Raw genomic sequence first — 26,782 nt, 5'->3', positions numbered from 1 at the left:
TATGTACAGTAAAACTCAACTAAACCGTTGTTGTATAAACCAGAAATTCGCAGTCACCGGACAAAAAAAGTCCCAAAGTTTTGTATTGTTTTCCATGTAATAAACACCGTATATAATGGATTTTGTACAGCGGATTTTTTGCTCACATCGGATAAAATACAACATCCGATCCCAATGTATTTCCATTAAAAACCCCGAGCAGTCTGGACCTGCAGAGGTACAAATTAAAATTCAGCTCTGACACTCGCTGATTTGTGGAAAGTGGGAGAGGAACTGTTAATTCTACCCGGTCTTTTATGTAAGAATCTGCCCCTTACCAAAAACCAAACATTTTGAGTTCATTCAAGGTCACGTTAGAAACCAGGCCTGGAACCCTCACAGACAGTGTCCATCTTGTGAAAAGGCCCCTAAAATGAGTCATACAACACTTGTGGGTGTTAACATGGCTGTGGTTTAGTCTCACATTTCTAATGTTACTGACACTTACCAACAGGGGGAGCTCTCCCTGTGTCTGAAACTTGACACATGATGAAGTAAAACTTAACTTATATTTCTCAGAACTTCCAAACAAATAACACAAATAGTTGATAGCTAACATAAAATAAAGAATTAGCACAGATATTATCTAACAGAATCATTTCTGTGATTAAAAGTCCAACCGTTTAGTTTTTTCAAACCGTGCTCTGACTCGGACCCGCAGCCTCACGTGCACATGTTAAATCAAACACAAAAGGCTGTGATTTGACAGTTTTCTGCTTTTAATCCTTCATCTCCTATCATATAACAGTTTTTACAGTGCGCACGCTGATAAATGGATCAGAAAAGTCCACATTTGCAGCACGAAGTCGGTAAAAGAGGAAAATATTGCTTACCTTCAATTTAGAGGTGATGATTGCAGAAAGAAAAGCTTGTTGAGGGTCAAATTAGTCCATTATAAAGCATAATCCAGAGACGGAGAACTTTAAAACTGTCATGCATGGCACGGAGTTAAAGAGCAGCAGCTGCATAAATCAGGCTTTAAATTAATTAAATAAATCTAAATTGTTAATTTGACAGCTTAACTATTTTTATATTTATTTTGATAGCACCTGTAACTGGATGTGTTGCTGTATGTGGTTAAATTATTAAAAAAAAAATGTTGAAAACATAAAAGGTCCATTCAATCGATCAGCACAGTTGGAACAAAAATGGCGCCATGTTCTGAGTTGACGCCACTCTTAGTGTCTTTGAGTGACACCTAATGGTCAGAAAAAGAACTACTCAAATCTGTGACTGTGATGACGTCTCCGCTTTTTTAAAAACGTGACGTCAGACGCTCGATCACGCTCTCAGACTCCATTTTGTTTAATATCTTAGTTTTGAGCGGAGGCAAAGCGAGATTTTCCGTCGGGATTCCACTTAAAGGTATTTTTTTTTTACAGCATTTGAGGTGTATTTCGAAGATTGTAATTGTTAAACGTGAAAAATTTTTATACTTGTGGTAGAAACGAGCTAACGACGCCGTGTCTGACACAGGTCCGTTCGGCAGTCTTGGAAAAAGGGCCTTTTAAAATTTAGCAGATTAAAGGCGCTAATGTAATGAACGTGTGTTGATGTTTAGAGTCCTGTTTTCAGATCAACATGACCAGTCGGATTTTCATCGGTCGTTTGAGCCCGATGGCCAGAGAGAAGGACGTGGAGAGATTCTTTAAAGGTTACGGCCGAATCCGAGACATCGACCTGAAGAGAGGCTTCGGCTTTGTGGTGAGTCACCGTACCTAATTACACACGTTTATTCTTGTTTTAAGTGCTTCGACTATATCGTAAACAATTTCACTTGCTCTGCGAAATTTCTGGAATTTATCCTCTTTCATGGACCCATAATGCAACGCGCGTTTGGCGTCGCGGACCCCCTCCTCCCTTGCGCATTTTGCGCATGCGCGTAAGTCGGAAAACAGCATGATATCTCCGGTAGCGAGGGAAGTCTCTTCACTGCAAACTCGCCCCAGGGAAATCAGCCCATGCTTACTTTCTTACTTAAATAATTAAGAATAACTAGTTTAAAGTTGGGGACCTGCCAGTGTGATGTATAGAACTGGGCCCTGCTTCTCCCATCAGTGGGCTTTTTAACCTGACAATTGCATACCTTTACCTTAAAATATCATCTCATTTACAAAACATGAGTAAGAACAGTGTAGCCTATAGAGTTTCATGTGACGTATCAGTCACGTGATTTTGAGCCTCGCGACCATTGTGGATTACGATGCGGTGGTCACTGTGATAGGCTACGTGCATTTGGCGAACAATTGCAGAAGCTTCAACAATGGTCACGTTTTGTGCTGTCGTCAGTTGTTCAAACAGAGGTGATAAAAATGAGGTAGGTCGTTCATTTTACAGGCTACCAGCAGTTATTATGCATCAAGCAGTGGAATGTTACGAGCTTTCTAAGGGACACGGAGACCTGGCTCAGCAGAAGAGGCAGAGCAGATCTGAAGGAAGCTTTAATCTGGCCAGTACCAAGCGGATCAGTAGCTTGGTGGATTTCTGGTAGCAGCAGTTCTCTCTCAGCACCACGGTGCCGGGCCTGTAGAGGTGAAGCTTCTTCACACCGCCGGTAGCCAGGCGCTCTTCGGGGTGGCTTTGGTAGCGAGCTGCTTCCTCTGAGCTTTCCTCCAGTGGATTACGGGCGGTCTGCTTGGTTCTGGCCACTTTGTTACATCGTCATTAAATTCACTATCCGGTACAACATACAGATCCACTGAACCAACTGCTACACATTGATTACAATAAACAGCTTTTTCTCGAGAGTTTAAAGCCTCGTAATAAGCTTTCATTCTCTCTATTTCCTTTCACGCACCAGCCGTGTAATAATCCACAATAGAGACTGTAGCAATCGGTCACGTGATTGAAAACCCTCTATGGGGATGTGGACAAGTAGGCCAGCATCTCAGTTGGGTTTGCAGATAAATGTAAAGGCATGGAACACTACTGAATTTTCGGGGTGATTCGGATTGGGGGCGTCACAAATCTCTGTTTGGTCTCGTTTTCATTTATAAGCAGTTATACCATTTTGTTGTAAAAAGCCAACACTTCCTGTCTCACTTGACCTTATGGCTAAAATACTTCCTACCAAAACGTCTTTCAGGCCTTAGAATTGAATTCCTCCAGTTTTTACTCTTTACTAAATAAACCAGTCAAAAAATGGCAAAATATATTTTGCCTGCATGCCAAAATCAGCCTGCATCAATTTTATTTTTTACAGAAACTGTTTTGCAGGATACGATCTCAGGCACAGTTTAAGTGCCAGGTACAGTTAGGGCAACGGACCTGACAAACACGTTTCAAAAAGTTGGGACATCGGCAACAAAAGACTGGGAAAGTTGATGAATGCACAAAGAACACCTTTTTGACCTGTTTGAAACATTCCACAGGTGAACAGGTTAATTGGAAACAGGTGTGTCATGATTGGGTATAAAAGGCTCAGCCATTCACAAGCAAAGACAGAAAACCACTTTTTGAACAACTGCTTGAAAAACTAGTCCAACAGTTTAAGAGCAATGTTTCTCAACATTCAATTGCAAGGAATTTAGGGATTCCATCATCTACAGTCCATAATATAATCAGAAGATTCAGAGAATCTAGAACTTTCTACACGTAAGCATCAAGGCCGAAAACCAACATTGAATGCTCCTGACCTTTGATCCCTCAGGCAGCACTGCATTAAAAGGATCTTACCACGTGAGCTCAGGAACACTTCAGAAAACCATTGTCAGTTAACACAGTTCGTCACTGCATCTACAACCCCTGGCAATAATTATGGAATCACCGGCCTCGGAGGATGTTCATTCAGTTGTTTAATTTTGTAGAAAAAAGCAGATCACAGGACACGACACAAAACTAAAGTAATTTCAAATGGCAACTTTCTGGCTTTAAGAAACACTATAAGAAATCAGGAAAAAAAATTGTGGCAGTCAGTAATGGTTACTTTTTTTAGACTAAGCAGAGGGAAAAAAAATATGGAATCACTCAATTCTGAGGAAAAAATTATGGAATCATGACAAAACAAAGAACGCGCCAACACATCATAAGTATTTTGTTGCACCACCTCTGACTTTTATAACAGCTTGCAGTCTCTGAGGCATGGACTTAATGAGTGACAAACAGTACTCTTCATCAATCTGGCTCCAACTTTCTCTGATTGCTGTTGCCAGATCAGCTTTGCAGGTTGGAGCCTTGTCATGGACCATTTTCTTCAAATTCCAAAGATTTTCAAATGGATTAAGATCCGGACTATTTGCAGGCCATGACATTGACCCTATGTGTCTTTTTGCAAGAAATGTTTTCACAGTCTCTAGTGGCCCCAGAATGCCGGGGGACCTTCGGAGATCTCTTAAGGCCTAAGGTGCTTGCGGCCAACTTTCATCTTACCAAGGGAATATTCTAAGAAATGCCTGAGAATTTAAAGAATTCTAATAACATCGCTAAGAACTGTCAGTAAAACCTGACTCTACAAAATAGTATGTGAATGAGAATGCCTCTACTGGTGGTTAGCTCTCACTGCGGTATTGTATCACTTCCTGTTCCGGAGCACAGCAGTGTTTTGCTGTATCTGTTAGCTGTTTAATCTGCGCAGTTAGATTGATCTAGTTACCTAGATAACGATTTGTTTCACAGTGTAATCTTCACGTGCCTTAACTAAAGCACTCCCTCTGCTGAATCACCTCTAAATTATTTACACATTATTCACTTTGTGTGTTTTTAGGAATCCGCTAGCTTAGCGCAGCTACTAGCTCTTAGCCGGTTTAGCATGGCGGCTTCTCCTGTCTCTCCTGCACTTTTCTGCTCTGGGTGTGAAATGTTCAGTTATTCCTCGGCCTCCTTTAGCACTAATGGTACTTGTAATAAGTGTAGCTTATTCGTAGCTTTGGAGGCCAGGCTGGGCGAATTGGAGACTCGGCTCCGCACCGTGGAAAATTCTACAGCTAGCCAGGCCCCTGTAGTCGGTGCGGACCAAGGTAGCTTAGCCGCCGTTAGTTTCCCTCTGGCAGATCCCGAACAGCCGGAAAAGCAGGCCGACTGGGTGACTGTGAGGAGGAAGCGTAGTTCTAAACAGAAGCCCCGTGTACACCACCAACCCGTTCACATTTTTAACCGTTTTTCCCCACTCGACGACACACCCGCCGAGGATCAGACTCTGGTTATTGGCGACTCTGTTTTGAGAAATGTGAAGTTAGCCACACCAGCAACCATAGTCAATTGTCGTCCGGGGGCCAGAGCAGGCGACATCGAAGGAAATTTGAAACTGCTGGCTAAGGCTAAGCGTAAATTTGGTAAGATTGTAATTCACGTCGGCAGTAATGACACCCGGTTACGCCAATCGGAGGTCACTAAAATTAACATTGAATCGGTGTGTAACTTTGCAAAAACAATGTCGGACTCTGTAGTTTTCTCTGGGCCCCTCCCCAATCGGACCGGGAGTGACATGTTTAGCCGCATGTTCTCCTTGAATTGCTGGCTGTCTGAGTGGTGTCCAAAAAATGAGGTGGGCTTCATAGATAATTGGCAAAGCTTCTGGGGAAAACCTGGTCTTGTTAGGAGAGACGGTATCCATCTCACTTTGGATGGAGCAGCTCTCATTTCTAGAAATCTGGCCAATTTTCTTAAATCCTCCAAACCGTGACTATCCAGGGTTGGGACCAGGAAGCAGAGTTGTAGTCTTACACACCTCTCTGCAGCTTCTCTCCCCCTGCCATCCCCTCGCAGAGTTGTAGTCTTACACACCTCTCTGCAGCTTCTCTCCCCCTGCCATCCCCTCATTACCCCATCCCGTAGAGACGGTGCCTGCTCCCAGACCACCAATAACCAGCAAAAATCTATTTAAGCATAAAAATTCAAAAAGAAAAAATAATATAGCACCTTCAACTGCACCACAGACTAAAACAGTTAAATGCGGTCTATTAAACATTAGGTCTCTCTTCTAAGTCCCTGTTAGTAAATGATATAATAATTGATCAACATATTGATTATTCTGCCTACAGAACCTGGTTACAGCAGGATGAATACAATGGTTTAAATGAGTCAACACCCCCGATTCACACTAACTGCCAGAATGCTCGTAGCACGGGCGGAGGATTAGCAGCAATCTTCCATTCCAGCTTATTAATTAATCAAAAACCCAGACAGAGCTTTAATTCATTTGAAAGCTTGACTCTTAGTCTTGTCCATCCAAATTGGAAGTCCCAAAAAACAGTTTTATTTGTTATTATCTATCGTCCACCTGTGAGTTTTCTCTGTGAATTTTCAGACCTTTGTCTGACTTAGTGCTTAGCTCAGATAAGATAATTATAGTGGGCGATTTTAACATCCACACAGATGCTGAGAATGACAGCCTCAACACTGCATTTAATCTATTATTAGACTCAATTGGCTTTGCTCAAAATGTAAATGAGTCCACCCACCACTTTAATCATATCTTGGATCTTGTTCTGACTTATGGTATGGAAATTGAAGACTTAACAGTATTCCCTGAAAACTCCCTTCTGTCTGATCATTTCTTAACATTTACATTTACTCTGATGGACTACCCAGCAGTGGGGAATAAGTTTCATTACACTAGAAGTCTTTCAGAAAGCGCTGTAACTAGGTTTAAGGATATGATTCCTTCTTTATGTTCTCTAATGCCATATACCAACACAGTGCAGAGTAGCTACCTAAACTCTGTAGTGAGATATAGCTACCTAAACTCTGTAAGTGAGATAGAGTATCTCGTCAATAGTTTTACATCCTCATTGAAGACAACTTTGGATGCTGTAGCTCCTCTGAGAAAGAGAGCTTTAAATCAGAAGTGCCTGACTCCGTGGTGTAACTCACAAACTCGCAGCTTAAAGCAGATAACCCGTAAGTTGGAGAGGAAATGGCGTCTCACTAATTTAGAAGATCTTCACTTAGCCTGGAAAAAGAGTCTGTTGCGCTATTAAAAAAAAGCCCTCCGTAAAGCTAGGACATCTCATCACTAATTGAAGAAAATAAGAACAACCCCAGGTTTCTTTTCAGCACTGTAGCCAGGCTGACAGAGTCAGAGCTCTGTTGAGCCGAGTATTCCTTTAACTTTAACTAGTAATGACTTTCATGACTTTCTTTGCTAATAAAATTTAACTATTAGAGAAAAAATTACTCATAACCATCCCAAAGACGTATCGTTATCTTTGGCTGCTTTCAGTGATGCTGGTATTTGGTTAGACTCTTTCTCTCCGATTGTTCTGTCTGAGTTATTTTCATTAGTTACTTCATCCAAACCATCAACATGTCTATTAGACCCATTCCTACCAGGCTGCTCAAGGAAGCCCTACCATTATTTAATGCTTCGATCTTAAATATGATCAATCTATCTTTTAGTGGCTGTGTACCACAGGCTTTTAAGGTGGCAGTAATTAAACCATTACTTAAAAAGCCATCACTTGACCCAGCTATCTTAGCTAATTATAGGCCAATCTCCAACCTTCCTTTTCTCTCAAAAATTCTTGAAAGGGTAGTTGTAAAACAGCTAACTGATCATCTGCAGAGGAATGGTCTATTTGAAGAGTTTCAGTCAGGTTTTAGAATTCATCATAGTACAGAAACAGCATTAGTGAAGGTTACAAATGATCTTCTTATGGCCTCAGACAGTGGACTCATCTCTGTGCTTGTTCTGTTAGACCTCAGTGCTGCTTTTGATACTGTTGACCATAAAATTTTATTACAGAGATTAGAGCATGCCATAAGTATTAAAGGCACTGCGCTGCGGTGGTTTGAATCATATTTATCTAATAGATTACAATTTGTTCATGTAAATGGGGAATCTTCTTCACAGACTAAGGTTAATTATGGAGTTCCACAAGGTTCTGTGCTAGGACCAATTTTATTCACTTTATACATGCTTCCCTTAGGCAGTATTATTAGACGGCATTGCTTAAATTTTCATTGTTACGCAGATGATACCCAGCTTTATCTATCCATGAAGCCAGAGGACACACACGAATTAGCTAAACTGCAGGATTGTCTTACAGACATAAAGACATGGATGACCTCTAATTTCCTGCTTTTAAACTCAGATAAAACTGAAGTTATTGTACTTGGCCCCACAAATCTTAGAAACATAGTGTCTAACCAGATCCTTACTCTGGATGGCATTACCCTGACCTCTAGTAATACTGTGAGAAATCTTGGAGTCATTTTTGATCAGGATATGTCATTCAATGCACATAGTAAACAAATACACTCAACAAAAATATAAACGCAACACTTTTGGTTTTGCTCCCATTTTGTATGCGATGAACTCAAAGATCTAAAACTTTTTCCACATATACAATATCACCATTTCTCTCAAATATTGTTCACAAACCAGTCTAAATCTGTGATAGTGAGCACTTCTCCTTTACTGAGATAATCCATCCCACCTCACAGGTGTGCCATATCAAGATGCTGATTAGACACCATGATTAGTGCACAGGTGTGCCTTAGACTGTCCACAATAAAAGGCCACTCTGAAAGATGCAGTTTTATCACACAGCACAATGCCACAGATGTCGCAAGATTTGAGGGGCGTGCAATGGCATGCTGACAGCAGGTGCTCGTGTATTGAATGTTCATTTCTCTACCATAAGCCGTCTCCAAAGGCGTTTCAGAGAATTTGGCAGTACATCCAACCAGCCTCACAACCGCAGACACGTGTAACCACACCAGCCCAGGACCTCCACATCCAGCATGTTCACCTCCAAGATCGTCTGAGACCAGCCACTCGGACAGCTGCTGGAACAATCGGTTTGCATAACCAAAGAATTTCTACACAAACTGTCAGAAACCGTCTCAGGAAAGCTCATCTGCATGCTCGCCGTCCTCATCGGGGTCTCGACCTGACTCCAGTTCGTCGTCGTAACCGATTTGAGTGGGCAAATGCTCACATTCGCTGCCGTTTGGCACGTTGGTGAGGTGTTCTCTTCACGGATGATGCGAAGGACATGTGTTGCACTGCATGAGGCAAATGGTGGTCACACCAGATACTGACTGGTATCCCCCCCCAATAAAACAAAACTGCACCTTTCAGAGTGGCCTTTATTGTGGGCAGTCTAAGGCACACCTGTGCACTAATCATGGTGTCTAATCAGGATCTTGGTATGGCACACCTGTGAGGTGGGAGGATTATCTCAGCAAAGGAGAAGTGCTCACTATCACAGATTCGACTGGTTTGTGAAAATATTTGAGGGAATGGTGATATTGTGTATGTGGAAAAAGTTTTAGATCTTTGAGTTCATCTCATACAAAATGGGAGCAAAACCAAAAGTGTTGCGTTTATATTTTTGTTGAGTATATGTAGGACTGCTTTTTTGCATTTACGCAATATCTCTAAAATTAGAAAGGTCTTGTCTCAGAGTGATGCTGAAAACTAATTCATGCATTTATTTCCTCTAGGCTGGACTATTGTAATTCATTATTATCAGGTTGTCCTAAAAGTTCCCTGAAAAGCCTTCAGTTAATTCAAAATGCTGCAGCTAGAGTACTGACGGGGACTAGGAGAGAGCATATCTCACCCATATTGGCCTCTCTTCATTGGCTTCCTGTTAATTCTAGAATAGAATTTAAAATTCTTCTTCTTACTTATAAGGTTTTGAATAATCAGGTCCCATCTTATCTTAGGGACCTCATAGTACCATATCATCCCAATAGAGCGCTTCGCTCTCAGACTGCAGGCTTACTTGTAGTTCCTAGGGTTTGTAAGAGTAGAATGGGAGGCAGAGCCTCCAGCTTTCAGGCTCCTCTCCTGTGGAACCAGCTCCCAATTCAGATCAGGGAGACAGACACCCTCTCTACTTTTAAGATTAGGCTTAAAACTTTCCTTTTTGCTAAAGCTTATAGTTAGGGCTGGATCAGGTGACCCTGAACCATCCCTTAGTTATGCTGCTATAGACTTAGCCTGCTGGGGGTTCCCATGATGCACTGAGTGTTTGTTTCTCCTTTTGCTCTGTATGCACCACTCTGCATTTAATCATTAGTGATTGATCTCTGCTCTCTTCCACAGCATGTCTTTTTCCTTTTTCTTTTTCCTCTCCCTCAGCCCCAAGCAGTCCCAGCAGAAGACTGCCCCTCCCTGAGCCTGGTTCTGCTGGAGGTTTCTTCCTGTTAAAAGGGAGTTTTTCCTTCCCACTGTCGCCAAGTGCTTGCTCACAGGGGGTCGTCTTGACCGTTGGGGTTTTTCCGTAATTATTGTATGGCTTTGCCTTACAATATAAAGCGCCTTGGGGCAACTGTTTGTTGTGAATTGGCGCTATATAAATAAAATTGATTTGATTTGAGTAAATGGGTGATTCTTTAACTACGGGCACTATTGGCCTTGTAAATGTAATTTCCACCGCACCATTGCCTTACAGTGTAAAGCGCCTTGGGGCAACTGTTTGTTGTGATTTGGCGCTATATACATGTGCTCTGATGTCACTGTTTATCTCCATAGAAACTACCCAAACAATCTTTCATACAAACTGTTTAAAGGGACATTACAGTGTTGTGGTGGAAATTACGGCAATATTGTGGGACAACTACATTTTGTTTAAAAAAAAATCACAACAGTTGTATGATATTGAATACCCCAATTATGTTTTGATTATTTTACTGATATTTTATTCAGAGATATTTTAAAACATTAGAAAAAATGTTTCTTTACCATTCATTTTTATCATTGAAGATCAAAAGTCTGGGTGTGGGACAAGCACAAAACGCTAATATTTGCATATAATGATGCTGATAAAAGGTGAAAAAGTCATCATAGACTACTAGAACAAATTTCTTAACACACTTTCATTGTAAAGATAACTATAAAAGTGTGAAATTTCCCCTTTTTTCTGTTTTTCATACAATATGATCAAAGGACATAATAAGTGCCCGTAGTCTAAGAATCACCCAAATATGTATAAAACTAATAGGGCATTTGACACAAGACTAAGCCTACATTGAAAAACAGGTGGCAAAATTAACACTACGAGTAGTAGCATGTAGTTAGTATGAATACCAATGGAGAAACTTTAAACTTAATATAAAATGAAACCTTGACCATGGACCTCTGGTTGTCACATTGCATCCTGGTGATCAGCAGTTTGTGTGCCACACATTCCGTGCTCCATTATCATCAGACGTGGTTGATTGTTTGTGTGTGGTGTTTGTTCTTCTAACTGAACCTGATGTGCTGAAAATATTGAATGTTCTGTCAAACAGTTTCTTTAATGATACTGTCTTTCGTGATGCATATTTCTGTCATTGTGATGTTAGAATGTGAAGAAAAAAAAGGTGCCCCTAAATGTGTGTTCTGGTTGCTGTAGGAGTTTGATGACCCCAGAGATGCTGAAGATGCTGTGTATGAGCTTGATGGTAAAGAGCTGTGCAATGAAAGGTAAGGAAATGTATTCCTGTGTAATAAATTTGTATGTTAAATAAATAAACTGTTACTAATTTATAACCATATGTCAGTCGATGACAGGGTGTCTAAAAACTCCTCGGAGAAAAACGTGTATTGCAACAAACATACAATGTAAACTACAACAAGTAGATAAGTTTATTGTAACAAAATCTGCTTTATGTAGAAACTTTTCAAATGCTCTTTAGTTACATGGTGACATGTCTATAACTTGATTTAAGTGCTGTAAATAATAATAATCATGTAAAAATAAATAGTGTAAATGTCCTTAACACACTAAAACACTTGTACAGCTAGTCGGCTTTAGAAAGGTCACGGGACAGACCCAAGAACATTCTCAAATCAATGAAAATTCCTTGTTGTTCATTTAGAAAATATCCAGTGTATGACATGGTGGGGTAAATATGTCTAGGCTGTCCTCAAAAACCACCCACAGAGGAGACAAGTGAAGGAAGTTAACAGGGATGACTATCATTGTGATTTTAATGGTTCTACTTACTCTTGGCTGTAGTCACAGTCCACACATGTACAAACAAGCTGCCAGCACAGGGAGAGGTGGACGGGGAGTCAGTCAGACAAGACCTGCCTTCAGCTCTGCACACAGGGCTACAAAAGAGAGTGAGAGCTCTAAATTAATTTCCTTCATTTCTCCAGTACAGACAACCATACTTTTAAGGGGATTAAATGTGGAGTATCCATAGCACCAGGCCCGTTTTAATACCATGTTTCGGTACCCACCTCAAGAAGTCTCCCATAATAACTCTGAGTTGGGAGCCATACAGAATTTCCATCATTCAAGAAACTAATTCCACATAAGTGTGAGGAATTAGCTGTTTATCTCAAAAGTCTTGACAGAACCTCAAGGTCACACCTGAGGAATTGGTGGTGTTGGAAACCTCAGATTACCTAAGAGTATGTTATCCACTGTAAAAATCGACATTGTTGGCCTCGCAGGCAGCAGGTCAAAAATATGTTAGTTTGACTGTGACCCTGGTGTACTTAAACTGCTGGCTGACTGGAAATCTGACATAGTGGAAAAAAAACCTTAAAAAGCATCTTATATCTATTACCATTTAAATAAATTTAACAAATATACAAACTGATGTCAACAAACAGTGTTCATTTATCCATCTTTTGACTTGTCTAAAGAAAACTGGTTATGAAATGGGATTTAGTTGTTACTTTAAAGGGGGCCAAGAGCCCATATTTGAATTGGTCTTATAAGAGGAAATGTCGGCCAAGACTGATCATCTGAAAATGCATTTAATCAGCCACCCAATTAATAACTTGACCACAAATTGCTCTTGCAGTTTTTTGATTAGACACCAAGGACATAATAAAATCATTGCTGTTTGTTTGTCTTTTAGAAGGATTATGTCAAAAGTACGTCATGGAGTTTGACTAAATTTTCACCACAGGTACATATTAGGGCATGGAATACTTCATTAAGTTTTGGGGGTGATCCGGATTCTGGATCAAGAATTCACTTTATATAGGGTACGGAAGACTCCACTGAATTTTGGAGGTGATCTGGATTGGTGGATGTCAGAAATCTGAGATTGCTCTTGTTTATTACTGTTCCTATACAACGACAGAGTTAAATCTAATGTGATTTTTGGGTCAGTGCTTCTAACGGTTAATGCCCCGTGTGTGTGTGTATGTAAACGTGGGTAAATTTTAGGGTGACCATTGAGCACGCCCGTGTACGTCTGCGTGGCAGTAGAGGCAGAGGTGGTGGCGGTGGAGGAGGAGGTGGGGGACGTTTCTCCGACCGCTATGGACGAGGATCCCAGAACAGTCGAAGGTACCAAAGTATTAGTTAAAATAGTTCACCAGTGAAAAAGTGCTGCGCAGCCATACTTTGTCTTGATGTTATTGTGTTTTTCTGTATTTTAGCCGAAACCCCCCTCCAGTACGCACTGAGAACCGCTTGATTGTGGAGAACTTGTCGTCTCGTGTCAGCTGGCAGGTTAGTATAAGCCACATATCTGTTTCACTAAAGCTGCAGCATCGTGATCACAACGCCAACCGTCTGACTTCATCTATACTTTTCTATGTTTGATAAATATCAGTAGAAACTCTTCCTGAAATCAAAAACAGTAATTTTGAATTTCAAGCTAATTTGTGTAAAAATGACTATTCCCGACTACTTACTTTAAAATGCTTGCTCTGTGCTTCTGCACCTTATGCAGTTAGATAATAGGAGAAAGAGCATTACAGCAAGAAAACATAAATTTGTTCCTGTTTTAACCAATTCTTCACCCCTTTATTTGCCAGCCTGACAGTTGTGTCATATGGAAGAACTCGCGTATGGTGGAGTTAACCCCTTCTGGGTCCTTCTGTCTGGTTTGAGCCTGTGGTGTCAGCCAATCTGTCCTACTCCTAGTTGACGCCTGCTGGGCATGTGAGCGCTCGCTCCACACTAGAGGCGCTGGTGGCCCCTTCGCTCGCTCGCAACACCCCCTGGCGCAGGCAGGGGGTGCCAGGTGTGTTGGTGAGCGCGAGAGAGAGGAAACAGAATGTTGGCAGAGAGACGCTGGTGATGGCGTATTGATCGATGGGTCGGTAATTTGAGGGGCGTCGATCGATAAACCCCCCTCCCTTCCCCCCTTCTGTGGCGTTCCCGCACATCGTGAGAGAGTGTGAATTCCTCCCAGGTGTCCATGGATAAAATCTGCTGTTATCCCGAGGTTATGGTGGGCTCGGAGAGCCTGTGGTCCACCCCAAAGGGTTTCGCTCTCAGGTAGTAGTTTCCTCTCTTCACCCTGTTAACTCTCTTTACTGAGGCAGGGTGCCAAGATGGGGGCGGTCCCGGCGCAGAGCCCTGTACCCTCCTTGCTAGGAAAAATGGGGCTCTTTGTGCCATATGCTGCCCAGAAGGTGCCACTGCAGTTCAGTTAATGCAGATGGTGTTCAGCTCTCTGTACATTTACAAAGCACAGGGTCCAAAAATCTCAGAACTGCTGCTAACTCTGAGTCTGTCCAGTAATTGTTCTTATCAAACCTAGTTTATTAAAATTCAGTTTAGATTTGATTAATAAAGGACAGACTGCTCAGTTGAACATATTCTCTGAGGTTCTTGGACTCCTCTTTCTTATCTGCAGTGTCCTTTGTAGTCCTCATTTAATCTTTTTTTGCTAAGTCACTAGTTATGTTTCTGCCTTGCTTGTGCTCTAAGTCTTTCTGTACATTCACTAATGTGTACATGTGTAGGACCTAAAAGATTTCATGAGACAAGCTGGAGAAGTGACATTCGCTGATGCACATCGCCCAAAGCTCAACGAAGGGTAAGATGCACACTCGCATACATACCAGTTTTACAACTATCCCACTTGTGGAACATTATACAGTAGTGTTCAGAATAATAGTAGTGCTATGTGACTAAAAAGATTAGTCCAGGTTTTGAATATATTTCTTATTGTTACATGGGAAACAAGGTACCAGTAGGTTCAGTAGATTCTCACAAATCCAACAAGACCAAGCATTCATGATATGCACACTCTTAAGGCTATGAAATTGAGCTATTAGTAAAAAAAAAAGTAGAAAAGGGGGTGTTCACAATAATAGTAGCATCTGCTGTTGACACTACAAACTCAAAACTATGTTCAAACTGCTTTTTTAGCAATCCTGTGAATCACTAAACTAGTATTTAGTTGTATAACCACAGTTTTTCATGATTTCTTAACATCTGCGAGGCATTAATTTTGTTGGTTTGGAACCAAGATTTTGCTCATTTACTAGTGTGCTTAGGGTCATTGTCTTGTTGAAACACCCATTTCAAGGGCATGTCCTCTTCAGCATAAGGCAGCATGATCTCTTCAAGTATTTTGACATATCCAAACTGATCCATCATACCTGGTATGCGATATATAGGCCCATCACCATAGTAGGAGAAACATGCCCATATCATGATGCTTGCACCACCATGCTTCACTGTCTTCACTGTGAACTGTGGCTTGAATTCAGAGTTTGGGGGTCGTCTCACAAACTGTCTGTGGCCCTTGGACCCAAAAGAACAATTTTACTCTCATCAGTCCACAAAATATTCCTCCATTTCTCTTAGGACAGTTGATGTGTTCTTTGGCAAATTGTAACCTCTTCTGCAAGTCTTTTATTTAACAAAGGGACTTTGCGGGGGATTCTTGCAAATAAATTAGCTTCACACAGGCATCTTCTAACTGTCACAGCAGTTACAGGTAACTCCAGACTGTCTTTTAGGGGTGTCGGGGAAAAAATCGATTCACGTCCAAATCGCGATTCTTATTTATTACGATTCTGAATCGATCCAAAATGTCCAAGAATTGATTTTTAAAAAAGCATTTTTTTTAAACATTTTCTTGCTTACTCGCTGCGTGTACTGTTTGTCAGGCAACGGCTTCCATACTGCAGCGTCTCTGCGAGGGGGGGGTCTGGTGTGCTTCAAACACTTGTGAGCTGCAGAGTTCAGTGGCTGAAGCTTAGCATGGCGGACGAAGAGCTAATTCAGCCAGCACCATCTTTGCTGAAGGCAAATGTTTGGGCGCATTTTGGATTTTATTTGCTGCATAAGAAGGAGCCTGACATGACTTATGCAGTGTGCAAAATCTGCAAAATGAAAGTCAAGTACTTCGGAAACACTTGAAATCCACCAGCCCACATGCTACGCCATCACCCAGAGCTAAACGGAGCGGAGCAGCGATCTCTGCCGACTACTGACCAGCGCTTCGCTAAACTGCCAGCCAACTCCGAACGAGCAAAGCAGATAAGTAACTTTACATCTACAATCACTTGATTAACCTTGTAAAGTTGCATTTTTGCATTCAACATTTTTTAAGTAATATAACTATTTCTCAGAGCTCTTTGAATCGAAAATCAATTCTGAATCGAATCGTCACCCCAAGAATCGGAATCGAATTGAATCGTGAGTTGTTGTCGGCTCAATAGAGTCAGAGCTCTATTGAGCCGAGTATTCCTTCAACTTTAACTAGTAATGACTTCATGACTTTCTTTGCTAATAAAATTTTAACTATTAGAGAAAAATTACTCATAACCATCCCAAAGACGTATCGTTATCTTTGGCTGCTTTCAGTGATGCCGGTATTTGGTTATTTTCATTAGTTACTTCCTCCAAACCATCAACATGTCTATTAGAACCCATTCCTACCAGGCTGCTCAAGGAAGCCCTACCATTAATTAATGCTTCGATCTTAAATATGATCAAGCTATCTTTATTAGTTGGCTATGTACCACAGGCTTTTAAGGTGGCAGTAATTAAACCATTACTTAAAAAGCCATCACTTGACCCAGCTATCTTAGCTAATTATAGGCCAATCTCCAACCTTCGTTTTCTCTCAAATTCTTGAAAGGGTAGTTGTAAAACAGCTAACTGATCATCTGCAGAGGAATGGTCTATTTGAAGAGTTTCAGTCAGGTTTTAGAATTCATCATAGTACAGAAACGGCATTAGTGAAGGTTACAAATGATCTTCTTATGGCGTCAGACAGTGGACTCATCTCTGTGCTTATGTTAGACCTCAGTGCTGCTTTTGATACTGTTGACCATAAAATTTTATTACAGAGATTAGAGCATGCCATAGGTATTAAAGGCACTGCGCTGCGGTGGTTTGACTCATATTTATCTAATAGATTACAATTTGTTCAAGTAAATGGGGAATCTTCTCACAGACTAAGGTAATTATGGAGTTCCACAAGGTTCTGTGCTAGGACCAATTTTATTCACTTTATACATGTTTCCCTTAGGCAGTATATTAGACGGCATTGCTTAAATTTTCATTGTTACGCAGATGATACCCAGCTTTATCTATCCATGAAGCCAGAGGACACACACGAATTAGCTAAACTGCAGGATTGTCTTACAGACATAAAGACATGGATGACCTCTAATTTCCTGCTTTTATACTCAGATAAAACTGAAGTTATTGTACTTGGCCCCACAAATCTTAGAAACATAGTGTCTAACCAGATCCTTACTCTGGATGGCATTACCCTGACCTCTAGTAATACTGTGAGAAATCTTGGAGTCATTTTTGATCAGGATATGTCATTCAATGCGCATATTAAACAAATATGTAGGACTGCTTTTTTGCATTTGCGCAATATCTCTAAAATTAGAACGGTCTTGTCTCAGAGTGATGCTGAAAAACTAATTCATGCATTTATTTCCTCTAGGCTGGACTATTGTAATTCATTATTATCAGGTTGTCCTAAAAGTTCCCTGAAAAGCCTTCAGTTAATTCAAAATGCTGCAGCTAGAGTACTAACGGGGACTAGAAGGAGAGAGCATATCTCACCCATATTGGCCTCTCTTCATTGGCTTCCTGTTAATTCTAGAATAGAATTTAAAACTCTTCTTCTTACTTATAAGGTTTTGAATAATCAGGTCCCATCTTATCTTAGGGACCTCATAGTACCATATCACCCCAATAGAGCGCTTCGCTCTCAGACTGCAGGCTTACTTGTAATTCCTAGGGTTTGTAAGAGAAGAATGGGAGGCAGAGCCTTCAGCTTTCAGGCTCCTCTCCTGTGGAACCAGCTCCCAATTCAGATCAGGGAGACAGACACCCTCTCTACTTTTAAGATTAGGCTTTAAAACTTTCCTTTTTGCTAAAGCTTATAGTTAGGGCTGGATCAGGTGACCCTGAACCATCCCTTAGTTATGCTGCTATAGACTTAGACTGCTGGGGGTTCCCATGATGCACTGAGTGTTTCTTCTCTTTTTGTTCTGTATGCAGCACTCTGCATTTAATCATTAGTGATTGATCTCTGCTCCCCTCCACAGCATGTCTTTTTCCTGGTTCTCTCCCTCAGCCCGAACCAGTCCCAGCAGAAGACTGCCCCTCCCTGAGCCTGGTTCTGCTGGAGGTTTCTTCCTGTTAAAAGGGAGTTTTTCCTTCCCACTGTTGCCAAGTGCTTGCTCACAGGGGATCGTTTTGACCGTTGGGGTTTTTCCGTAATTATTGTATGGCCTTGCCTTACAATATAAAGCGCCTTGGGGCAACTGTTTGTTGTGATTTGGCGCTATATAAATAAAATTGATTTGATTTGTGCGATTCACATCCCTACTGTCTTTGATCATCCTGGAGCTGATCAATGGGTGAGCCTTTGCAATTCTGGTTATTCTTATATCCATTTTGATGGTTGTTTTCCGTTTTCTTCCACGCGTCTGTTTTTTTTTTTGTCCATTTTAAAGCATTGGAGATCATTGTAGATGAACAGCCTATAGATTTTTGCACCTGGGTATAAGTTTTCCCCTCTACAATCAACGTTTTAATCAAACTACGTTCTTCTGAACAATGTCTTGAACATCCCATTTTCCTCAGGCTTTCAAAGAGAAGCATGTTCAACGGATGCTGGCTTCATCCTTAAATAGGGGACACCTGATTCTCACCTGTTTGTTCCACAAAATTGACAAACTCACTGACTGAATGCCACACTATTATTGTGAACACCCCCTTTTCTACTTTTATTTACTAATAGCCCAATTTCATAGCCTTAAGAGTTTGCATTTCATGAATGCTTGGTCTTGTTGGATTTGTGAGAATCTACTGAATCTACTGGTACCTTGTTTCCCATGTAACAATAAGAAATATACTTAAAACCTGGATTAATCTTTTTAGTCACATGGCACTATTATTCTAAACACTACTGTACATTCAGATTAGCAGTGGAAATGTGAGTGAAAAAGCACGATTTTGACTCCAAACTGTAATGTCTCCTGTTCCAGGGTTGTTGAGTTTGCTTCTTACAGTGATCTGAAAAATGCCCTTGAAAAACTTTCTGGAAAGGAAATCAATGGCAGAAAAATCAAGCTCATTGAGGCAGCCAAGAAGAGGTGAGATACCTGCTTGAACCTCGCTTCATTCCACACATCATTATTACTGCTAAAATGGTTAATCGACAGAAAAATATGTCAGCTGTTGTGATCAAGGAAAAACCTTCAGATTTCATTTTTGTGCCTATTTGTCTATTGTGAGGTTTTATGAACGTTCTCTGATTTTTATTTATTTTATTCACTGCAACATGCGATCTTTTCTCTATATGACCAAAGTAGAATTCTCTGCATTACATCAGACCTGTTTAAATTGACCTGTTATGGTCTTCTGAAGTAGTTACCCGTTAGCATGTCTATGACATTTTCAATGTTAAAGTTAACATTAAGCTGTTCGCATCTCAGCAGGTTGTGTGTGCATTTGATTTCTGTATAATAATGGCTCAGCGTATTAATAATAGCAACAATAGTAATAACTCATAATAACAATGCTATAATACAATTTTAGAGAAAGAGACATAAAGAACCTAATGAAACAAAACACAACAGAAAAGATAAAACCAACTAACAATGAAAATAAATAAATACATATAGAAATACATAATTTTCCTGTGAACACCTAGTGACTCTTACACCTGTACTTCATCCCTGTCTTATTTAAGTTTAATGACAAGTTGTTTTGGTCTAACCATACTTTCAATGTGTTAATTTCTTCAGTGATTTCCTCCAGAACATAGATAGATAAACTTTATTGATCTCACAGAGGAGAAATTCACGTTACGTCAGCTCTTAAGTACACCTGTATTGAAATAAATGTGGTCAGATCTCAGAAAGAAATAGCTGATATGTATTTATAAGACCCTTATGAATGCAGTAAAGTAAATCTGTAAGCCCAAATTTGTAATTCAGCAGAAAAATCTTTGTTTAAAAATGACAAATTTGCAGCTAAAATTTAGCCCTCTGCGAAAACAGTTTGTACATCCGGGTCATTTCCATGACGTTGGGGAGAAGACGGAGCGCTCGCACCTTCAGTCCGATCCCGTATTGAAATTGATTTTTACTGTTATACACATCCTGGTTTCAACATCCAAAGTAAGCTGCAATGAATGCGAGATACAGCTCTGCATGCTCAGATTAGCGGCGACATCGACAGTGGGCGACGTTCTTCTCCGATGCCTTGCTCTCACTGCCTCCGATGCGCTTACTGAGTCTGCGGGCTCGGTAAACACCGCAGCGGGCCACTCAGTGCCCTCGTGTCTGCTGTGCAGCCGGCACCACCTCCCTGTCTACTGAATGGAGGTGCGGCCAACTTGGCACCAAGTCCAGAGGCTAAACTCGCTGTTTTGATGCTGAGAGGCCAGTGACACCTGTTGCCCGCAAGGACAGACTTCTTGCAGCAAAATCCGCAGCGCTGCACGGTCTCGGTAATCGGAGCCACAGAGCTCCGTAGCCGCTGAGAGAGGTTTATATCTTTTTAATGACTTGAATTCTTTGTGGGTCCCGCATCCGTATCTCGCGACGGTAACACCAGAGGCGAAAGACAGTAGATTTTCAATGCGACACCACTCAATCAAACGGGCATATGAAAAAGTCCCCAAAAATAATTTTCAAGCAGCAATAAAAGAAATGTATACTCACCAAACGTGCCGCAAGACGATATGTTTTTAAAAAAGTCGATCCTTCTGTATAAGACAATAAAAAGGTGCTTTTGTAAGAGATGCAAACTGACGTAAATCCACAAATTACAGTTGGCGCGCACAATGCATGCTGGGATAGGGTCTTCTCTCTGGCGTCTTGGCAGCGTCCCGGATGTGCTGACAGTTTAGCGGAGGGCTAAATTTTAGCTTTAAATTTGTCATTTTTAAACTACGATTTCTCCGTTGAATGACAGATCTGGGCTTGCAGATTTACTTTACTACATTCAGAAGGATCTTATGTTTAAATATAAGTAATTTTTGGTCCAAGATCTGACTGCATTTATTTCAATGCAGGTTTACTTTAAGAAAACACACAAGGTGGGTGCAAGTAGAGGAAAATGTTTGAGCAGCGTGTGCAAGGATAAGCAATAATAATAATACTTGTAACAATACGACATAAGAAATGAGGTAGAAATAGTGTGTGTGTGTGTGTATATATATATTAAATAAAACATGATTGGGATTGAAAGGGAGATAGGAGCACCTTCTTTATAATATGTGAAATGGAGTTTAGGTGTGGTAAGGTGACATTAGTGCTGGGATTTGTAAACGAGTTGTTATTGCACATGATATGTGGACATATTAATAATATTGCACGTGATTTGTGGACATATTATTGCATGTGGTTATTTCAGTGTTATTGTACAGTCTGACAGCAGCAGGGAGGAACGACCTGCGGTATCGTTCCTTCTTGCACTGAGGGTGCCTCAGTCTGTCACTGAACGAGCTGGTCAGCTCCACTACAGTCCGGTGCAGAGGGTGAGAGGAGTTGTTCATGATGGATTTGAGCTTGTTTAACACCCTCCTCTCAGCCACCTCCTCCAGAGAGTCCAGAGGACAGAACTGGACTTCCTGACCAGCTTGTTCAATCTCTTTTTCTCCTGCTCTGTGCTGCCCGGGGCCCAACAGACGACAGCATAGAGGAGAGCTGAGGCTACAACAGAGTTGTAGAAGGTCTTAAGCAGAGGCCTGCTCACTCCAATGGATCTCAGTCTCCTCAGGAGGTGGAGGCGACTCTGACCTTTTTTGTACAGGGCGTTGGTGTTGTGTGTCCAGTCCAGTTTGCTGTTGAGATGAACACCCAGGTATTTGAGACTGTCCACAGTCTTTGTTCTCACCCTGGATGTTCACTGGTGGGTGAGGTGGTGGTTTCTTCCTGAAGTCGATCACCATCTCCTTTGTCGTACTGGTGTTGAGACACAAGTGGTTGCGCTCATACCACAAAGTCTGTGATGACCGACCGGACAGAACAATCTGTCATCTGCTGCATCCTAGTAAGAGCAGAATACTACTGGAATGAATTTGAATAAGGAAAGTTTTTTTTTTTTTTTTTTTTTTTTTCTCTCACCAAACTGGATGCTGCACTCACTGCAATTTATTGTCTGGAATAGTCCCAGATTGCATTTCAGAGCTTCTAGAATTGAAACATTTTCGTGCGGGTGGTGTTGGGTTACAGCTTTTTTTGTTTTTCACCACTTTCATCCCTGAATGTCAATTGTGAGTCACTTTTGTGCAGATTAAAGTCACTAACTGGGACTCCTGTCTTGTTGCGAGAAAGAAACGAGAATCGTCCTCTGTTCTGTAAGCACAGCTCCAAACGCTGTGCGGCTGTCTGTCGAGTCGAGTTAGAACGATAGAGTCCAGTCGGAATTAATAACTTCAAAGTGAAACACCGTTTAAATGACGCCTCTTTCCAAACGTAATACAAACTGCAATCAATCAAAAGTTTTTTTCCTCCCAAAAGAGACGTCCTGCACTGATGTGCAGCAGTCGGCTGAGCTCAGCTCAGAGGTACGGAGAGACATTCATGCCAAAATGTCTGAAAGGAAATGCTTTTGACAAAAACTACAGCTTTTATTTGTTTTTATTTATGTCCAGAGATCAAGGATCCAGTGACCAATTTAAAATGTTGACAGTAGAAAACCTGTAAAGCCTACTTTTAGTACACAGAAAATTCAGAAGAGGTATTGATAAGGAATCGGATCAATAAGCGGAATTGCTTATGGAATCGATATCGATAAAAACTTATAAATTCACATCTCTATTCTTGTGGCACTTTGTGAATGCAGAAATGCGCTCCGACTTCAAAATGTGTTCCTGTGATATAACTCAAACGCACTCTTATTCTGTGGTGTTTAATTGCAGCTGGCGTCCTTATTGTTGCGTTGCTGCCACCTTCTGCATCAGTCTGTTATAGCAGTATTAAAGCTTCTTGAGTTCAGTGTCTTTCAAGTATTTAAAAAGCCAACACTTCCCCCTCCCACTTTATTTGAATCTTTATTTAGCCAACTTTTTGTACACAGAAAATTCACAGGAGGTATTGATAAGTGAATCGATAAAGAATCAGATCGATAAGCAGAATTGATAATGGCATCAATATTGATAAAATGTTATCAATACCTATCCTTAGTCCTATCCTCGCCTGTAGTCATGAAATTGGATGGAAGCAGGTCTCTGGTCTTACACTCCCGAACAGGGTGCAAAGCTCGACTGGGATCACCGTGCACGCTGGAGAGATTATATTTCCTAGCTGGTTTGGGAACACCTTAGGAAGAGTTAGAGTACTTGGCAGAGAGGATAGGGAGATGTGGGTTGAGCTGCTTGCTCTACGGCCATCGTGACCAGGAAAATGTATGAATGAGTTTAAGCCACTGCTCAATGAAGTTATGTTTTCACCCTGTCTAACTCTAATCACTTCTGCATAATGAGTTAAGAATGCAGCATCTGATTGAACCCGTTTCTTGGTAATGTATTGAGGGAGTCTAGAGGAAGGTTCCTTTTTAAAATTTGGCTTGTCTGTCATCGACTATGACAGCCAAAAGTACCATCTGGATTTTTGTCTGATTGAAAACAATTCTCTGCGCTATGATTTAGATTAGATAGAACTTTATTGATCCATTGGGAAGACTCCCTCAGGGAAATTGAGGTTCCAGCAGCATTATAAGCTGAGCACACAGGGTAAGAAGCACACACAGCATCAAACGTGAAAGTTAAAAAAAAAAAAAAAAAGTAGTTTGCATATAATATAAATATCAGACTTACTGATCAGTACTGGTTTTCTTGTTACTACTGTTCCTCTCAGTCCCATCCTCTGTCTTCCTATTACTCCTCCTCCGTCTGAGTTGTACAGTCTGATGACCAGAGGGACAAAGGAGTTTTTCAGTTTGTTGGTTCTGCACTTGGGAAGGAGCAGTTTGTGACTGAAGAGGCTCCTCTGGTTGCTGATGACTGTGTGCAGAGGGTGACTGGCATCGTCCATAATGTCCAGCAGTTTGTCCAGTGTTCTCTTCTCTGCCACCGTCACCACAGAGTCCAGCTTCATGCCAATCACGGACCACAGACAAAAGTTCAGGGGTTTTATTTATTATTTTTTGGTCATTAAGGGCATTTTACACTGACAGCAAAGTTGTACGTGTCTTGTTTTTTTTTTTTTTTTTTTTTTTTTTTTCCTTGCTGATCTGAAAAATAATTTGATTCTTGACTTGAAAACTGTATCTGTTCCAAACCCTCGTTTTTGTGATCTGTGACACTCCTCATACTTAATCTTCTTACGGCAGCACAGTGACGTCCTGATCTGTACTGTTGCCTCACAGTGAGAAGGTCCCAGGTTCTGTTCCAACCTGGTCCTTTCTGTGTGGAACATGAAACTCCCTGTATTTGCCTGGGTTCCCTCCAGGTTCTTTAGTCGGTTAAGTGGTGACTCTAAATTGGCTGCAGGAGTGAGTGTGACTCGGTGTCGACCCTGTGACAGACCGGCAGCCTGTCTGCTTTAAAATCTGCCGTCAAGTAAAGGCATAAATGCCCTTTTTTTTAAAGGCACTTGCTGAGTGCCATTAGACTTTATTTTAAACACTGTTGTATTGTGTGTACTGTTTACAGTGCTAATTTTCCTTTTCTTCTGTTTTCTCAGGTCTAGAAGCCGGTCCCGGTCTGATAGTTCCTCCTGCTCACGGTCGCGGTCTCGTTCCCGGTCCCGGTCTCGTGGTCGTTCTGCATCCCGCTCCCCCAGGCGTTCCCGCAGCCCCACCAGGGACAAGAACTTCTCTCGCTCCCGTAGCCGCTCTCCTGCTGGTGGCACTTCCTCTCCAACCTCCAAATCGAAGGAGCCCACCAAACACTCAAAGTCCAAGTCTGCCACCCCGCCGTCTCCCCCACCTGCTCAGAGAGCCTCTGTCTCCCGCTCTCGTTCCCGCTCTCGCTCTCGTTCCCGTTCTCCTTCTACTGACAGCCAGCGTTAAAGCTCTGTCAAAGGTTTTACGGAATTGTAGAGAAGAAAATTCATTTGATTGAGTCGAGTCGAATGTGTTGGCAAAGTTAGAACTTCATAAAACCTGTGAACACCACAGTAGAAGTATTTTTCTCTCTAGGATCAGCTCAGCTGCAACTGACAGTGCTTTATTTTCCTTTTTTTTTTTATTAGAAATTAATCTGTCAGTTTTGTTTTTTGTTTTTTTTATGATTATGCTTTAGTTTGGGGGGGGGGGGGGGGGTAAGGAAGCAGTTGTTACAACATCCAAGAGACTAAAGTAATTGGTGAAGTCGAGATTAAAAAACTGCCCTGTTTGAAATATAATGCAAATCTTCACATTTGTGAAGATGAGATGGATAAATTGTTTAATCAGTCAGTTAATTTTTTTGATGAGTCGTTTAAGTGCTGAATCTCCTGACACATTTTTTGTGCAGAGTCACGATCCCTTGGAATGAGGAACCAAGGCGGTAGATTAGATAAGGGGCTTGTTTTTGGTTTGCAACAAAACTGATTTATAGCAGATAAATTTGTGCAGGCACATTAAGTGTTGTGGTTATTTGAGGATGTGTAACCTGAAATCCCAAATATATGAAGCTGTAAAAGGTCGATTTAAAAAAGGATTTTATACAGTGTGACACCTGTAATAATTTTACTCAAACCTGGTTGTTGGAATTGTGTGTTTATGCCTCGACTTTACGGGATTTATTGCTGTACAAATGTGCTTCCTGGCATTTTTTTTTATTTTATTTTTGTTTTGTTTTTTTAACTGCTTGGTCCAGAATCGATATCTAACCCACCTCTGGTCACAAACAAAATGTTTTTCAGCAGGACGACAGCTTCCTGTTTGATTCTCTCCTCTAAATGATGTTATGTCCTTGTTGCTCATATTCTCTGAGCCTTGCATGGTTTTTTTTCTGTAATAAATATTCATGCTTCAATCTCACTGTCCATTTTTACAGTTGGCAGCTTCAACATCAGACACCTGTCTGCACTAACGCAGTGTTTTTAGATTGTGTACACACGATAAATTAATACCTACTAATTTTTAATGGGTATCACTTAATAGAACTAGAACTTTATTCTCACTGTACAAAATTAACAGCAGTCCCATTTGAGGTACCAGTAATTATCCCACATATTGCACTTGTGTGTTGGAATATATACATGATAAACTACAAAAGGTGTTGGAGTTGGTGAGCTCAGTTTGTGTTTGGTTGTGGGATGTCTTTGTGCTGTATTAGCCTGGTTTTAATGTGCTCTCATGGGGCAGCTATGCCTTAAGGTCCGAGTGTCAAATGAAGGCAGGATTTTGGAGCAGTCAGGACAGTCTTTGGAGGAGGCAAGGTGAGCAAGTAAAAAGGTCATGTTGAGACCGAAACCGGACTAAAGTACTACAAAAGACCTCAAGTCCTCCAAAAGACTAGTGGGCATGTGATTATCTTCTGGACTGTGTTAATGATCCACTGAAGAGCATTTCTGTTGGCTACACTGCAGTTGCTATACTACACAGGCAAGCACTATGTCCACACACTGGGTGGAACGGCGGTCAACGGAGAGCAGCAGGTTCTCTTGTAGTGGGGCGGCATAGCAAAACAATTTTGTGATAAAAGCATGGAGTTTGGCACACATTCTAAATATTTTCAGTATTGG

General features: G+C 41.2%; 1 protein-coding gene across 2 annotated transcripts; it reads left to right on the top strand.

The window, feature by feature from the left end:
* Positions 1 to 1,314: 1,314 nt before the first annotated feature.
* Positions 1,315 to 26,075, top strand: srsf5b (serine and arginine rich splicing factor 5b). 2 transcript variants are annotated; one of them, XM_034161824.1, is made up of 8 exons: positions 1,315 to 1,404; positions 1,615 to 1,743; positions 11,325 to 11,395; positions 13,101 to 13,223; positions 13,316 to 13,388; positions 14,633 to 14,706; positions 19,142 to 19,249; positions 24,794 to 26,075. In XM_034161824.1, the coding sequence occupies exons 2-8, from the start codon at positions 1,621 to 1,623 to the stop codon at positions 25,119 to 25,121; spliced, it is 900 nt and encodes a 299-aa protein (XP_034017715.1). In that variant the 5' UTR covers positions 1,315 to 1,404; positions 1,615 to 1,620; the 3' UTR covers positions 25,122 to 26,075. The 2 variants fall into 2 exon arrangements, with proteins under 2 accessions (XP_034017715.1, XP_034017714.1); XM_034161823.1 differs by having other exon boundaries at positions 1,601 to 1,743.
* Positions 26,076 to 26,782: the final 707 nt, after the last annotated feature.

The sequence above is a fragment of the Thalassophryne amazonica genome, chromosome 21 (assembly GCF_902500255.1).
Source record: "Thalassophryne amazonica chromosome 21, fThaAma1.1, whole genome shotgun sequence".
Taxonomy (NCBI): domain Eukaryota; kingdom Metazoa; phylum Chordata; class Actinopteri; order Batrachoidiformes; family Batrachoididae; genus Thalassophryne; species Thalassophryne amazonica.
This window is presented reverse-complemented; position numbering and strand designations above follow the sequence as displayed.